At 40.9% G+C, this 16905-nt stretch overlaps 1 protein-coding gene across 3 annotated transcripts in view; it reads left to right on the top strand.

Moving 5' to 3' along the window:
• The first annotated feature begins 415 nt into the window (after positions 1-415).
• The window catches only part of LOC133488555 (polypyrimidine tract-binding protein 2-like), a 28733-nt gene continuing 12243 nt past the window's right edge, over positions 416-16905 (top strand). For 2 of the 3 annotated variants that reach the window (XR_009791689.1, XM_061796539.1), the window contains exons 1-11: positions 554-729; positions 1169-1190; positions 1375-1426; positions 1605-1768; positions 1866-1937; positions 2051-2122; positions 2205-2363; positions 4165-4275; positions 5373-5538; positions 8061-8138; positions 11141-11253. Coding sequence is in view for 2 of the 3 variants with exons in the window: in XM_061796539.1 (XP_061652523.1) it covers positions 707-729; positions 1169-1190; positions 1375-1426; positions 1605-1768; positions 1866-1937; positions 2051-2122; positions 2205-2363; positions 4165-4275; positions 5373-5538; positions 8061-8138; positions 11141-11253 (1032 nt within the window). In the remaining variant the exon portion in view is untranslated. The other variant, XM_061796540.1, reaches the window with a different exon arrangement.

The following is a 16905-nucleotide window of genomic DNA, read 5'->3' as shown; positions in this document are numbered from 1 at the left end:
AAAAAACAGGGACAGCAGCTGCATGGAGGAAAGTGAACTGGGGAGCAATATTGATGACGGCAACCTAATAGGAGAAGGAAGGTATTCCCCATCCACGACAGTGACGTGTATAATGAAAAATTGTTCGCTCTTGAAATTGCAATCGTTTTTGTCAAGGACTTTGAACCCCGGCCCCTCTGAATTGTGTGGCAGACGCTCTAACTAGTCGTCCACCGTGCCGCCACATTCAATTCAATAAATGTGAATATGTTTTTAACATATTTCTAATGATTTGCACCATAAAAATGGGGACAATTGGGCTTAGTTGTACTGTATTTCTTATTCAGCCACGAATAGACTGGTCCGGTGAATGCGGCCCCCGAACTAAAATGAGTTTGACACCCCTGGTCCAAATGAGGCGGTCTGATGTCATCCTCCAAAGCAGAAGGTGGCGGTAGTGAGCCCGCTGGCCCGTTGGTTCGTAGACGCCCATTTTGCGCTCGCTTGTTCGTGCGTTGTGCTTGAAGTACATTCACGGCAGGAGAGGACAAAGAGCTGCAATGGACGGGTAAAATGTCCTCAAATGTGGACGCATGTGTTTGAACGCTCGCCTCGCACTCATGCACGTGACACATCAGCAGTGATGCATTTTGGCGTTCTCGCTTTAAGATATGCGAACTGTTAGCTGAATACTGTTACAGGACCGAGCTAACGCTCGAGGCCAACCATGAACTGGGCTTGTTTTATGAGGTATCGCTTGTATTTGTCATTGTATTTACAAAACGACATTATACGGAAGTATAATTGACCAAATCAATTATAGTGCTTCAATACGCTGGTTTGGGTGTTATTAGAAGGTCGCAATTCGTTCCAGTGTTAGCCACATTAGTCGCAGGCTAACAGTAAGGTGTAAAAGAGGGCGTAACATGAGGAAATACCTTTTATCAAGGATCAATTAGATCTTTACGATTTCACTATTAAGCCAGTGGAAACTAGTAGCTAGCGTGAAATTAATACATAAAATGCTAGAATGTAAAATGTGATAATTGTCAAGTCAAGAAACCGTACGGTTAAGGTCAGCAAGATGCTTGTATTGTAGTGTATTATTGTTTCATAAACGTGTATGTATTGTGACTCGTGTTTATTTATTTGCTCTCTTTTCCATATTATGGATTCTCGACATTGGCAGTGATGTTGCGGTTGGTGTGAAGGCAAGCATTCTACTCATTTACTATTTCACCCTTTTGACGGTTACACACATTATACTAACTGAGCAATTCAAGTGTGACTGAGCGACTTGGTCGTTGGTTTTCAGATCCAATTTGATCATCAATTATCAGTCATTTATGAAAGCCTCGCAAGAAGCTTCATTTGTTTTTGTGTTCTTTCTCTCAGAGAGGCTCAGATGAGCTCAGTATGTACGGAAGCAGCCCGAGCTCGGTGACTGGTAAGAAAAGTTTTTGTTTTCTTTTTAATTTAAAGCTAACAAGACTGCTGCTGGTTTATGATTGTTTTTTTTAAAGAAAACAATACAATAAAATGTTTTACTCTGGAGCGTGCTGTTTTAATTGCACTGTACTATATTAATACTTTTGGTTAAAGAGCTTGCATGTGTGTGTGTGCAGCAAATGGCAGTGACACTAAGAAACAGCGTCTGGATGAGTCACCTCCTTCAAGAGTTCTTCACATCAGAAAACTTCCCAATGAAGTATCAGAGACGGAAGTCATTGCATTGGGGCTTCCCTTTGGAAAAGTTACCAATATACTGATGCTGAAGGGTAAAAACCAGGTATAAACATTAACATGGTTTTGTACTGTTACTATTCAGTAAGATGAATTGAGATTTTGATTGTGATTCTCTCTCATCCAAATTTTTCTCATCCAAGGCATTTCTGGAGCTCAGTACAGCAGAAGCTGCCATTACTATGGTGAACTACTATGCGGCTGTTACACCACAGGTCTGAAATGCATCCATTTGAATTTGTCTTACACTTGATGACACAATGTATATGTTCTGTTTTTGCTTAGCAATACTGAATGCATTTTGTAATCTTTGGAGTCTTCTCTTTAGGTCAGAAATAGTCCTGTCTTTATCCAGTACTCTAACCATAAGGAACTGAAAACAGATTCTGCTCTAAATCAGGTATTCACTTGCTTGACAAACACGCTAGCTCTCACAATAAACCAGGCCTAATCTGATGTTGGATTTTCTTATCTTCTCCCAGAGAGCCCAAGCAGTGCTTCAGGCGGTCTCGGCCGTTCAGGATGGAAGTTCTCCATCATCTGATCATGGGGTTCTGGACCTTGCTCCACCTCCCAGTCCTGTCCTACGTATTATAATAGACAACATGTTTTATCCCGTGACTCTCGATGTTCTGCAACAGGTAACGGGTCCCACACACAGGTTTTGACATGTTTCAGACCTGATCATCTCAGCATAACAGAGACAAAAAGAACTCCTCATTCATTGATGACATACATTTTCTCTGTTTCACAATTTTGCTGGATTTTCAATTGCCTATTTATGTGAAAAACACCCCCAAAGAAAGAATGCCATCAAAATGCAGGCCGTTAACATCCCCACGAACAAATTGAAGTTGTTGGGATAACATATAGGGTGTTGAAACAGATTTTCCCATAGGAAATAATAGAAATACAATAATAAAATCTGTTCCATTAAGACTTTTATTAGCTGGACCGGCATTTAAAAATATAATAGAATCTCTTTAATAATAAAACTTAAAAACAATAAAAGTTGTAACTTGATGTGTGTTGACATAATGGGTAGGTTTGGGAATCGAGAACCGATTGGAACCGGGACAAACGTTCCGGTTCTCCGGGAACCGTTAAAATAAAAAAAATTCGGTTCTCAGTTTCGTTGCCTAGTCCTCCAGCCGTGAAGAAGTGACGAAAAGTAATGAAGAAGCGGCGTAAACCAACGAAGAAGAACGTGCACGATGACGTGCTTGTGTAGAACGGCGGCAGCGGTGAACAAAAGTGTCTTAACTTTGTTAAAATGAATGACCAGTCGCCTCAGTGCAACACTTGAAATAAGATTATATTGTGCAAAAGAGGCTTTCACGATGTGTAGCGTCTGACGCGCTCCGAGCCTCGGCCTACACCGCGCGGAGCTTCAGTGAAGTCAATTCTCAGTCAACTGGTTGAGTGGAACAATAAAATGCTATGCCAACATTGAGACCACAAGGTAAATGGTTGCTTGTACTTTTGCACTGATGGGTTTTAGTGTTTATTTTTATCTTCAAACCAACGTAAGCGCCGATGACAAAAAAAAAAAAAGCTTAACATTGGGCTAAAACTTCACTGTAGCAACTTTACAGCAAAATGAATTGGGACAAAAGTCACATAAATGTCTCACAGTATCACAAACACTAACCTTGTGCCTCATCAGTGGGTAGGGAAAGCGTTTTATAGCATTTTGTTGCATCCATTAAAAAAAATAAAAATATATAAATCACCGGTGCCGTGTGAAGATACTTTGCGTGCCAAAATGCTGAGTTCCCGTGCGTACACTTCAAAATAATAGGCTACAGGCTTAAAACAAGAAGTCAAGTTAAAACTTACACATATAAACCATTTGACGTGATGAAACAAAATACAATGGCGGCTATATAGCTATATTGTTAAAATAGTGATTTCAATGAGTGAGTCAATTGGATAGTTCCACACACATTGCCTTTTACTTCATAGGTTTGATATTGATTCTGGTTATAAAGAGTCAAATGTTCATTTTAGTCTCTGCTGCAGGCTGCTAAGAAAATGGATGTTCATAATTTGGACACCCTTTATTTAAACCATGCAAACCTTTTTTGACCCCGCCCCCTAAAAGAATCGAAATCGAGAATCGCTTGGAACCGGACTCGAACTAAAGAAACGGAATCGCTCAAATTCAAATTATGCCCAACCCTAACAATGGGTCATGTCACATACTGTATGCATCCCATTTTTAAAAATGTCTCACTAGTTGGAAGCAAGTTAACCTCTGCTAATAGTAAAAAATGAAAACAAAGCATATTGTAATAATTTGGTTGTATTATCACAATTTATCTTTCGAGGTTCTATTGTTGTTCTTTTGATGAGTTTTTGTTTTCTTGGATTTTAACTACACTTGTTTAAAAAAAAAAAAAAAGACTGCATTGCTTATGTTGTTTTAAAAATATTTTTCAGATATTCAGTAAGTTTGGGACTGTGATGAAGATCATTACCTTCACCAAGAACAACCAGTTTCAAGCACTCCTGCAGTTCAGTGATCCTGTCAATGCCCAGCAGGCTAAACTGGTAGGATCTTGCATTTGTTGAATTTGTAGCCAATAACACACATCTTACTGGCAAATTGTATGCAATAATCTAGTTTGAATGTCATTCATACTTTGCTTTATGGACATTTAAATCCCTTGATCCTTGACCAAAGGATAGTTTCTAAATGTGGACTGCCATTGACTGCTTTAGAAGTCAAATATCCGTGTTAACTGGGAAGGCTGGCAGTGAATTAATTAATTAATTAATCCCTCCAATACATAATATCCAGATGCACTAACTCTTTTCAGGTTAGACTTGTCACTCACATTACAGAGACTACATACGCACCACAGTTCTCCTAGGGTCTCCTAATAGCACAATCTTACACTTTTCACTTTCTTGGGAGCCTTACTGAGGGCTACTTTAGAGCACTCACACACACACAAAAAATTGATAATCTTTGTGTGAAATACAGGACGCACAGAGCGAACAGCATTCATGCTGGGTGAGAGAAAGCTCCACTGCAGGGCTCGAGACTGCGTCCAAATTGGTCGCATATGCAACCTTTTTTTCCAGCTTCTGTGATTAAATATTTCATTGTTGCATTTGCGCGAGTGCATGTTTTTAACGGTTGCAAGTCGGCTTACCTCCTGCGACAGAGGAGGAGTAAGAGAGGGGGAGAGAGAGCGAGAGCGCGCACTGTGAGGCCGTCTCAATCATCGGTATGAATCCCATTTGGAAAATGGTGCGATCAAATCATGTCCTAGTACGACCACCTGAAAAATTTGGTTGCAACAGTGCTACGAGTGCAAAAGTTAGTGTTAGTGCCCTGCACTGAATGTTGTGAATGTGAATGCTGTGACTGATCACAAACCGAAGCATAGCTAATGAACCAAAGTAATATTTGTCCAATATTTTGTTGGTAAGCCAAATAGTTCGTGAACCAAGTTTCCCATGTACTGCAAAATATGCTGCAATATTTTTCAGCAGAATATTGAGAAATTCTGTTCTTTAGTTCTTCAAACATTCACAGTGGACAATGAAAATATAATATTTCAGCTGTTTATAATAATTTTTTTGCAAGGACTCTATAACTATAGACTAACTGTTCTGTCTTTTACCTCCTCCTTTCGCAGTCTCTCGATGGACAGAACATCTATAATTCATGCTGTACTTTGAGGATCGATTTCAGTAAACTGGTCAACCTTAATGTCAAATACAACAATGATAAGAGTCGAGATTACACTCGACCAGACCTGCCTACTGGAGATGGAGATTCAAGCAAGGATCATTCTTTATTGGGTAATTACAACAATTACTACAGAGTCTGAAATGCTCAAACATTTTTGCATAGGATTTATTGCTCTACAAAATGATTTTTGTACACCAATTGTGTCGCAATTTTTCAAAACGCTGTTTTGGCCACTAATTTGAATAAAGCGTACACCAAGGAGTCACCAGTAATACCCGGAAAGCAGGTAGTTTGGGCGACTGTTTAATGTTGACGCACGATTTTTTGATTTTTTTTGTATGTAGTGTTTATTTCAACTTAAATTTGACAGCCCAAAAAACAGCCCTATGGGGGGCACAAGCCAATGCAAACGGTAGGCCGGTCCCAAACCCGGATAAATGCAGAGGGTTGCGTCAGGAAGGGCATCCGGCTTAAAACTTTGCCAAACAAATATGAGCGTTCATCTAAAGAATTCCATACCGGATCGGTCGTGGCCCGGGTTAACAACGTCCGGCACCGTTGACCTGCAGGGCGCCGGTAGAAATTCAGCTACTGCGGGTCGAAGACGACGGAAAGGTGGAAAGGGGTTCTTCGGCAGAAAGAGAAGAGGAAAGCATAGAGCCTAGAACTGAATGTGGGGAATTTGAATGTTCAGACTATGACAGGAAAACCTCAGGAGTTGGTTGACATGATGATAAGGAGAAAGGTTGATATATTGTGTGTCCAGGAGACCAGATGGAAAGGCAGTAAGGCTAGACGTTTAGGGACAGGGTTCCAGTTATGGGTTAGGGTGTTATGTATACTGTGATTAGCGGCTATGCCCCACAGGTAGGATGTGAACTAGAGGTGAAAGAGAAATTCTGGAAGGAGCTAGACGAAGTAGTTCTGAGCATCCCAGACAGAGAGAGAGTCGTGATTGGTGCACATTGTAATGGACATGTTGGTGAAGGAAACAGGGGTGATGAAGAAGTGACGGGTAAGTACGGCATCCAGGAAAGGAACTTGGAGGGACAGATGGTGGTAGACTTTGCAACAAGGATCCAAATGGCTGTAGTGAACACTTTTTTCCAAAAGAGGCAGGAACATAGGGTGCCCTACAAGAGCGGAGGTAGAAGCATGCAGGTGGATTACATCTTGTGCAGACAATGTATTCTGAAGGAGGTTACCGACTAGTAGTGGTAGGGGACGGTGTGGCTATACAGCATAGGATGGTGGTGTGTAAGATGACACTGGTGGTGGGGAGGAAGATCAGAATCAGAATCATCTTTATTTGCCAAGTATGTCCAAAAACACACAAAAGGAATTTGTCTCAGGTAGTTGGAGCCGCTCTAGTACGACAACGGTAGTCAATTGACAGAGAACACTTTGGAGACATAAAGACAGTGACCAAAAAAATTATTAGGAAGACAAAGGCAGAGCAGAGAACCATGTGGGGAAGGAAGAGTGTTGTGCGGCTTTTCGAGAAGAGCTGAGACAGGCTCTCGGTGGACAGGAGGAGCTGGAGGTGGTGGAAATGAAGATGTTGAGGTTCGCTCTAGGAGTGACCAGATTGGATAAAATTAGAAATGAGCTCCTCTGAGGGACAGCAAAGGTTAGATGTTTTGGAGACAAAGTTAGAGAGAGCAGACTTAGATTGTTCGGACACATCCTGAGCAGAGAGTCAGTATATTGGTAGAAGGATGATAAGGATGGAGCTCCCAGACAAGAGAGCTAGAGGAAGACCAAAGAGAAGGTTGATCGATGTCGTGAGGGAAAACATGAGGGCAGTTGGTGTTCGAGAGGAGGATGCAGGAGATTACATGGAAAAGGATGACACGCTGTGGCGACCCCTAACGGGACAAGCCGAAATGAAAAGAAGACGACGAAGATTAAGAAATTTGTACGCAGTGTTTAAGATGGATCGAGTGAGTCTGGAGATGAGTCAGCGTTCAGTGATTCCCATAAAATGTGGACGTTGGCGTGGCTACATAAATTATAAACATCCATAGGATGAGAGTGTGAGTGAGGGGATACCCAATCAATTCGTATATTCATGAGTTATTTGTTGCAATGAGTGAGTGGCCCCACACCCAGCGAAAAAGTCCCAGGGGCGTATGCCTGCGGACACATGCAAGTGAATTGACACTGTTTCGCATGCACAATGACTGACAGAAGTGTCCTGTAATTGCTGTGCCTGCACGTGGTGGCTGAGGACCCCACCCAATCAATCGAGAGGTGGGACCGGGCCCAGGAGTCCACCGATAGCAGCCCGGCGGACGGGACACGTCCTAAACCGAGGAACCCAGGGCAGTCCGCCGGCCCCGCCGAGGGGCCAAAAAAACCGGCCACCCGGAGGGACCCAATGACACCCATTATAGTTGCATTAAAAATACATTATTATTATTTATTCATTTATTTTAAACACTATAAATTCTTGAGGAAGCGGTGATGAACTGTCAACTGTCGGGGTCGGTTCCCTTAAAAGAAAATAAAAATAAAAAAGAAATAAATGGGGAAATTGTTGAAGTTTTTTTTTTTAATCAGCAGATAGCTGAAACTGCGGGTGCCGGACTACAACTGTCCACTGTAATTCTAAATCTGTGCTTTCTTATAGGTACCCCATCTGGAGCGATAGCGTCATACTCAAGTGGGGCAGGTTATTCATCCTCTCTCTCCCTCTCGCAGGGTGCAGGTACATAGTGTATTTTTGTTTTCAGTATACTTTTTCATATTTAAGATTTTTTAAAAATGTATTTCTTAGATGGAAGTCATTAAAACTAGACACTATTTTCCTTACTGATGCAAAATAGGTTCAGTATCATGTTGTTATCTGCAAGTGTAGCTTATAGTGGGTATGGAAAGTAAAAATTTTCACTCTGTTGCAGCCATTTTCTAAAATCATTTGTCAATTTTTTCCACATTAATGTACACACAGCATCCCATATTGACCAGAAAAAAACGGAATTTTTGCAAATGTATTCAAAAAAGAAAAAGTATTCAGACCCTTTGCTGTGACACTCATATATTTAACTCTGGTGCTCTCCATTTCTTCTGATCATCCATGATGGTTCTACACCTTCATTGGAGTCCAGCTGTGTTTTATTAGACTGATTGGACTTGATTAAGAAAGCCACATAGCAGAGCAATCGTGGGAGAAGAGCCTTGGTGAGCGAGGTAAAGAAGAACCCAAAGATCACTGTGGCTGCGCTCCAGAGATGCAGTTAGGTGATGGGAGAAAGTTCTCAAAGGTCAATCATCACTGCAGCTCTCCACCAGTCGGGGCGTTATGGCAGGGTGGCCCGACGGAAGCCTCTTCTTAGTGCAAGACAGATGAAAGCCCGCATGGAGTTTGCTAAAAAAAAAAAAAAAACACCTGAAGGACTCCAAAAGGGTGAGAAATAAGATTATCTGGTCTGATGAGACCAAGATAGATTGGCCTCAATTCAAAGCGGTATGTGTGGAGAAAACCAGGCACTGCTCATCACCTGTCCAATACAGTCCCAACAGTGAAGCATGGTGGTGGCAGCATCATGCAGTGGGGGGGGGGGGGGGGGGGGGGGGTTTCAGCTGCAGGGACAGGACGACTGGTTGCAATCGTAGGAAATAAGAATGTGGCTAAGCACAGGGATATCGTGGACGAAAACCTTCTCCAGAATCAGAATCATGCCAAGTATGTCCAAAAAACACACAAGGAATTTGTCTCCGATAGTTGGAGCTGCTCTAGTACGACAACGCTATCCACCAACGTTTACTATCCAACCTGACAGAACTGGAGAGGATCTGCAAGGAGGAATGGCAGAGGATCCCCAAATCCCGGTGTGAAAACTTGTTGCATCATTCCCAAAAAGACTCATGGCTTTATTAGCTCAAAAGGGTGTTACTACTAAATACTGAGCAAAGGGTCTGAATACGTATGGCTTTGTGATATTTCAGTTTTTCTTTAATAAATCTGCAAACATTTCAATAATTCAGTTTTTTTCTGTCAATATGGGGTGCTGTTTAATGAGGGGGGGAAATGAAATTAAATGATTTTAGCAAATGGCTGCAATATAACAAAGAGTGAAAATTTTAAGGGGGTTTGAATAATTTCCGTACCCGCTATATGTATAATATTGTTGGTGAATATTGTGTATGAATACGTCCAACCCCAATTCCAATGAAGTTGGGACGTTGTGTTAAACAAAAATAAAAACAGAATACAATGATTTGCAAATCATGTTCAACCTATATTTAGTTGAATACACTACAACGACAAGATATTTAATGTTCAAACTGATAAACTTTGTTTTTAGCAAATACTCATTAACTTAGAATGTTATGGCTGCAACAAGTGCCAATAATGCTGGGACAGGTGGCAAAAAAGACTGAGAAAGTTGAGGAATGGTCATCAAACACCTGTTTGGAACATCCCACAGGTGAACAGATTAATTGAGAACAGGTGGCTGCCATGATTGGGTATAAAAGGAGCTTCCCTGAATTGCTCTGTCATTCACAAGCAAAGATGGGGCGAGGTTCACCTCTTTGTGAGCAAGTGTGTGAGAAAATAGTCGAACAGTTTAAGGACAATGTTCCTCAATGTACAATTGCAAGGAATTTAGGGATTTCATCTTCTACGGTCCATATCATCATCAAAAGGTTCAGAGAAGCTGGAGAAATCACCGCATGTAAGCGGCAAGGCTGAAAACCAACATTGAATTCCCGTGACCTTCGATCCCTCAGGCGGCACTGCATCAAAAAGGATATGTGTAAAGGATATCACCACGTGGGCTCAAGAACACTTCAGAAAACCAATGTCAATAAATACAGTTCAGTGCTACATCCGTAAGTGCAACTTAAAACTCTACTATGCAAAGCAAAAGCCATTTATCAACAACACCCAGAAAGGCCGCTGGCTTCTCTGGGCCCGAGCTCATCTAAGATGGACTGATGCAAAGTGGAAAAGTGTTCGGTGGTCCGACGAGTCCACATTTCAAATTGTTTTAGGAAATTGTGGACGTCGTACCCCCCGGGCCAAAGACGAAAAGAACCATCCGGACTGTTATGGACGCAAAGTTCAAAAGCCAGCATCTGTGATGGTATGGAGCTGTGTTAGTGCCAATGGCATGGCTAACTTACACATCAGTCCAGACCTGTCTCCCATTGAAAATGTGTGGCACATTATGGAGCGTAAAATACAACAACGGAGAACCCGGACTGTTGAACAGCTGAAGCTGTACATCAAGCAAGAATGGGAAAGAATTCCACCTACAAAGCTTCAGCAATTAGTGTCCTCAGTTCCCAAACGTTTGGTGACTGTTGTTAAAAGAAAAGATGATGTAACACAGTGGTAAACATGACGCTGTCCCAGCTTTTTTGGAACGTGTTGCAGCCATAAAATTCTAAGTTCATGATTATTTGCTAAAAACAATAGTTTATCAGTTTAAACATTCAATATCTTTGTAGTTTATTCAATTAAATATAGGTTGAACATGATTTGCAAATCATTGTATTATGTTTAACACAACGTCCCAACTTTATTGGAATTGGGGTTGTACATCAAAACAACACGTTCCCTTAATATGTAGTTTTTTGTTTTTTTATTATAATTAAAATTTGCTTTAAAATACGTTACGCTTTAACATGTTACCATGGCCTTAAACATCTGCCCATTCATCGTTTTATAGTGTTGTATGATACGTTTCTGCTGTCTAACAGGAGGTGTTAGCCCTCTGAGTGCCGCTGCCGCTGCGGCAGCTGCTGCGGGACGTGTTGCTCTGTCAGGGTCCGGAGTTTCTGGAGTCCTGTTGGCATCTAACCTGAATGAAGAGGTACACTAAGCATACACACTACGTATGTTTGCTTGTGTTAGTGTGGCACAAGATGTCTCTGGTTTAGTAGTAAGTAGTAAGCCTTCGTTAATTTCTACAAAACTGACACAAATTAACATTAGGTACAAGACATAATGATATACCCGTACTTTTTCTGACAACTAACATACATGTACTTAGTTTTCTATTAACTCTTGTCAATTTTCTATCAGCCCTAAAGTGTTTTCTACATTATTTCTTATACATACGTCATAGTTATATCTGTAACAGCAATCTTTTCTTTTCATGACTTATGTCATAGACTATTTCTCTCTACTGTTTCAATCCATCTTTGCTCATCTCCCTGTTGAGAGGGCCTTTACAGTGGAGTGGTGGTTTTCACATTTCTTTCCCCATGTGGCGTTTTCGTGCAACAGCTGTGTTCATCGCCGCCTAATGACGAAACAGTAGCATCACTTGCTTTTATAGCTGAACCTCTGAGGTCGAATGCAATCTGTTCTTGGATGCTTGTCAACTACTGTAGAAATCTGCTGCAGGGTCAAACTGTCCTCAACATAAAAGCTTTACTAACTGTTTAGCCAATCTTTCAAGTTACAATTCAACATTAACAATGGCAAAGAACTGAAAACATTTAACAACTGTCAAAAGCAAAATGGAAAAATGTTGACAAAGATTGAGTAGGGGCGTCACATTGCAGACACACCTAATTGCATCTGACTTTTAACTAATTGTAAATAAGTTAAACATCAAGCTCTTAACTCTTAGGAATAGCGATGTGTACAGTAGGGCTGGGTGATTATCAAAATTTAATCGTGATTTTGATTTTGGCTTTTCACAATCATAAAAACATTATAAAATCGAAGAAAAATGATTGTGCTGAACATTGCTGTGTACAGTGCCACCAGAAAGTCTTTACACCGCTTCACCTTTTCCACATTTTTCTATGTTACAGACTTATTCTAAAGCTGATGTGAGTATAGGTTGGTAGGTATAGGATGGATGGACAGCGTCGGTGGATGGCCATTTTTAGGTCTTTCCAAAGATGTTCGATTGGATTCAAGTCCGGGCTCTGGCTGGACCACTCAAGGACATTCAGAGGCTGCTCCTGAAGCCACTCCTTTATGTTGGCTGTGTGCTTTGGGTCATTGTCATGTTGGAAGGTGAATCGACGCCCTAGTCTGAGTTCCAGAGCACTGTGGAGCAAGTTCTATTGAAGAATTTCTCTATATTTGGCAGCTGTCATCTTACCCTCTGTGCGGACTAGTCGCCCAGTTCCTGCAGGATAAAAACAGCCCCACAGGATGATGCTGCCACCACCATGCTTCACAATAGGGATGGTGTTAGCCAGGTGATGAGCAGTGCCTCCTCTTCTCAAAATATGACCCTTGCAATTCAGGCCAAAAGGTTCTATTTTGGTTTCATTAGACCAGAGAATTTTGTTTCTGCAGGTCTGAGAATCCTTAAGGGGCCTTTTGGCAAACTCCAATCGGGCTGCCATGTGCCTTTCCGTGAGAAGTGGCTTCCGTCTGGCCACTCCTACCATAATGGCCTGAATGGTGGAGTGTGTTAGCAATAGTTGACCTTCTTGATGGTTCTCCTATCTCCGCAAGGGAACACTGGAGCTCTGCCTTGGTGACAATCGGGTTCTTGTTCACCTCTATAACCAAGGCCCTTCTTCCCCAGTTACTCAGCTTGGTCGGATGGCCAGATCCAGGAACGTCTTCCATTTCTGAATAATCAAGACCACAGTGCTTTTCGGGACCTTCAATGCAGCTAAAATTCTTTCGTATCCTTCTCCAGATTTATGCCTTGACACAATCTGGTCTCGGAGGTCTGCAACAATTCCTTAGACTTCATTGCTTAGTTTCTGCTCTGATATGCACTGCCAACTATGAGACCTGATATAGACAGTAGGTGTATGTGCCATTCCAATTGATGTTCAATCAACTGAATTTACCACAGGTGGACTCCATTCAAGTTGTACAAGCATCTCAAGGATGATCAGTGGAAATCAGATGCACCTGAGCTTAAGTTTGAGTGTCATAGCAAAGGGTGTAAATACGTATGTACTTTTTATGTCGGAATTTTAACATTTTTATGAATTTACACAAATGTCTGAAAATGTTTTTACTTTGTCATTAGGGGATATTTTGTGAATTTTTATTTTTATTTTTTTAAGAAAACTATACTCAAATCAGCTTTAGAATAAGTCTGTAATATAGCAAAATGTGGAAAACATGAAGAGGTGTAAATACTTTCTGGTGGCAGTGTATGTATGCAAGTTCCTGCATTGTAAAAGCACTCTGAATGCAGTCCCTGTTTTGCTTGCAGTAAGCATGTGATGTATTTTATTCTCCCCTCCCTGCACATCCTTTAGGCTGTTTATTGACACCCCAATTAGAGTTTACTGTAAAAGTAAACACACAACAAAAGGAATTACACACATTGTATATTTAAATACAAGACAACATTGCCAGCTTAAAGCTAGCACTCAAGAGAAAACCCTATTGACCGGCTAGCAAAAATTAGCATTAGAAATCACGGGACGGATTTACCTTCAAATCACGAATATTCACATAAATCCCGCCGTAGCACGTACAGACAGGTAATATACCAATACTCACAGGCATATATTGTTCCTAATCTGCAAAAAATGAGTGATATTAAGAAAGTTCGCCACCTTCTTCGACTCTTAATGGAAATGAATGTATGCCAGCGCCACACTGCCCCAAAGAGGCCAAGGCGTACACAGCAGGAACAGCAGGTATTTATTTTAATGTACTGTTTTTTTATTGCTATTATTTTAATATATTATTATTTTGTGTGTTACAAATTTATTTTCTGGTTGTTCTTTTAAGAGATATTTAACGTTGCATTTAGGTGGTTGAATAAATATTGCATTTTGAAATCAATAAATAATCGTGTTTATTAATTGTGAGTTCAATATCAATCAAAATATCGTGGTTATTTTTTCCATAATTGCCCAGCGTGAAAGTCTATATTCTCACCTCCTTTCCCACAACTTGTTGAGGCTGTACTTTGAATTACCAATTGTACAACCACAAGGGCATTCGATTTTAGAGGTTCAACTGTACCTGCAACACTTAAGTGTTTAATTTGTGTATTGCTACCATTTGTCATGGGCATGTGTCTGAGTTGGATCATTCTTCCGCTATCAAATGCCCATATAAACATTGTGGTCATTATTAAAGCCATTTTAATTTTATCTAAACACTTAATAAAGCAATTGCACCGCTATTTTATTCATTATCTCTCATCTTATTTTGCATAATGAAAGCTTCAACATGCCATATTCATTGACATCTGTCCTACAGCTCTGTTGACTGTTCTGTTGGCTTGTTTAAATAGAGACATGACCTCTTAGAAGTAACAAGAAAATATGGAATTGGAATGTCAAACAGGAGTTTGTGTTCTTCACAAACTGTCCTACAAAAAACATTTCTTTGTTGTCTGTCAACAATAATGGTGTTACTGGTTTCTATATTACAATTTAGTTGTATTTTGTATCCCCTGTATCGTAGTCATCTATTAGTTGATCTTACCACTGTAGAGTAATTGATAATATGGAAAAATCTGATTCCATCACCCTGAACGGGATAAGCGTTATAGAGGATGGATTGATGGATGAAAAATCCACCGTGGGTGAGGCCGTCATTCCCAGATAGACCTGTGGTGGAAGCCAGTCTTGTTTTGATAGAAATATAAGCGTGCATTTCTTTGCAAGCTGAAGTGCAATGCCAGTCATGTGATTTTTAACTGTTATAGTTGGCAAATATATAACTGTGCTATATAAGTTGTATGGTTATGTATGTATTTTTGTTATGTTTGTGTGTCACGTTTCAGTCAAATGTCCTGATACAGTGGAACCTTGACAGAACGGACTAATGGGGGCGGGGGATCGTCCGATGTAGCCAATTGTCTGTTACATTGAAGCACTTTTTGGGGGGGGGGCATATGCACCCGTATTACTGTACAGTACAAAATTGTTTTGTAGGTTTTTTTCATGGCCTGAAACGCCCTGTACAGTACAAAGTTATTGTAAATACATATTTTTTTAAAAGCTTGAAAATGTGTGAATGTTTCACCTTTTATCCAAACTTACGCTGGTGTGCTTGGTCATGGTGACATTGTTGACGTGCAGTACTCATCATAGAGTCGCTTTCATGAGCCGCGAGTAATTCGTGTGCTTCCTCGTTCCAAATCTGTGGCCAAACGCCAACGGCTTGACAAAAAGAAACTGTTACTGTACCAAAAATAGCATGTTCCAGACGCCAAAGATTTGTTTTTCACTCTTCAAGAGTTAACGCCACAGCCATGCCGCTCTCTCTTTCTGCTCTACAGTATGTACAACCCCAATTCCATGAAGTTGGGACGTTGTGTTAAACATAAATAAAAACAGAATACAATGATTTGCAAATAATGTACAACCTATATTTAATTGAATACACTAAAAAGACAAAATATTTAATGTTCAAACTGATAAACTTTGTTTTTAGCAAATAATCATTAACTTAGAAATTTAAGGCTGCAACATGTTCCAAAAAAGCTGAGACAGGTGGCAAAAAAGACTGAGAAAGTTGAGGAATGCTCATCAAACACCTGTGTGGAACATCACACAGGTGAACAGGCTAATTGGCAACAGGTGGGTGCCATGATTGGGTATAAAAGGAGCTTCCCTGAATTGTTCAGTCATTCACAAGCAGAGATGAAGCGAGGTTCACCTCTTTGCGAACAAGTGCGTGAGCAAATAGTCGAACAGTTTAAGGACAATGTTCCCCAACGTACAATTGCAAGGAATTTAGGGATTTCATCATTTACGGTCCATAATATCTAAAGATTCAGAGAATCTGAAGAAATCACTGCATGTAAGCGGCAAGGCCGAAAACCAACATTGAATGCCCATGATATTCGATCCCTCAGGCGGCACTGCATCAAAAACCGACATCAGTGTGTAAAGGATATCGCCGCATGGGCTCAGGAACATTTCAGAAAACCAATAAATAACCAGTAAATACAGTTCGGCGCTACATCCGTAAGTGCAACTTGAAACTCTACTATGCAAAACAAAATTATTTATCAACAACACCCAGAAACGCTGCCGGCTTCTCTGGGCCGAGCTCATCTAAGATGGACGGATGCAAAGTGGAAAAGTGTTCGGTGGTCCGACGAGTCCACATTTCAAATTGTTTTAGGAAATTGTGGACGTCGTGTCCTCCGGGCCAAAGAGGAAACAAACCAGCCGGGCTGTTATGGACGCAAAGTTCAAAAGCCAGCATCTGTGATGGTATGGGGCTGTGTTAGTGCCAATGGCATGGCTAACTTACACATCTGTGACGGCACCATTAATGCTGAAAGGTACATACAGGTTTTGGAGAAACATATGCTGCCATCCAAGCAACGTCTTTTTCATGGGCACCCCTGCTTATTTCAGCAAGACAATGCCAAACCACATTCTGCAAGTGTTACAATAGCGTGGCTTCGTAGTAAAAGAGTGCGGGTACTAGACTGGCCTGCCTGCAGTCCAGACCTGTCTCCCATTGAAAATGTGTGGAGCATTCTGAACCCTAAAATACGACAACGGAGACCCCGGAATGTTGAACAGCTGAAGCTGTACATGGCGCAAGAATGGGA

Source organism: Phyllopteryx taeniolatus, chromosome 14 (assembly GCF_024500385.1).
Source record: "Phyllopteryx taeniolatus isolate TA_2022b chromosome 14, UOR_Ptae_1.2, whole genome shotgun sequence".
NCBI classification, from domain to species: Eukaryota; Metazoa; Chordata; class Actinopteri; order Syngnathiformes; family Syngnathidae; genus Phyllopteryx; species Phyllopteryx taeniolatus.
Note: the sequence above shows the minus strand (reverse complement) of the source record. Positions and strands in the feature narration are given on the sequence as shown.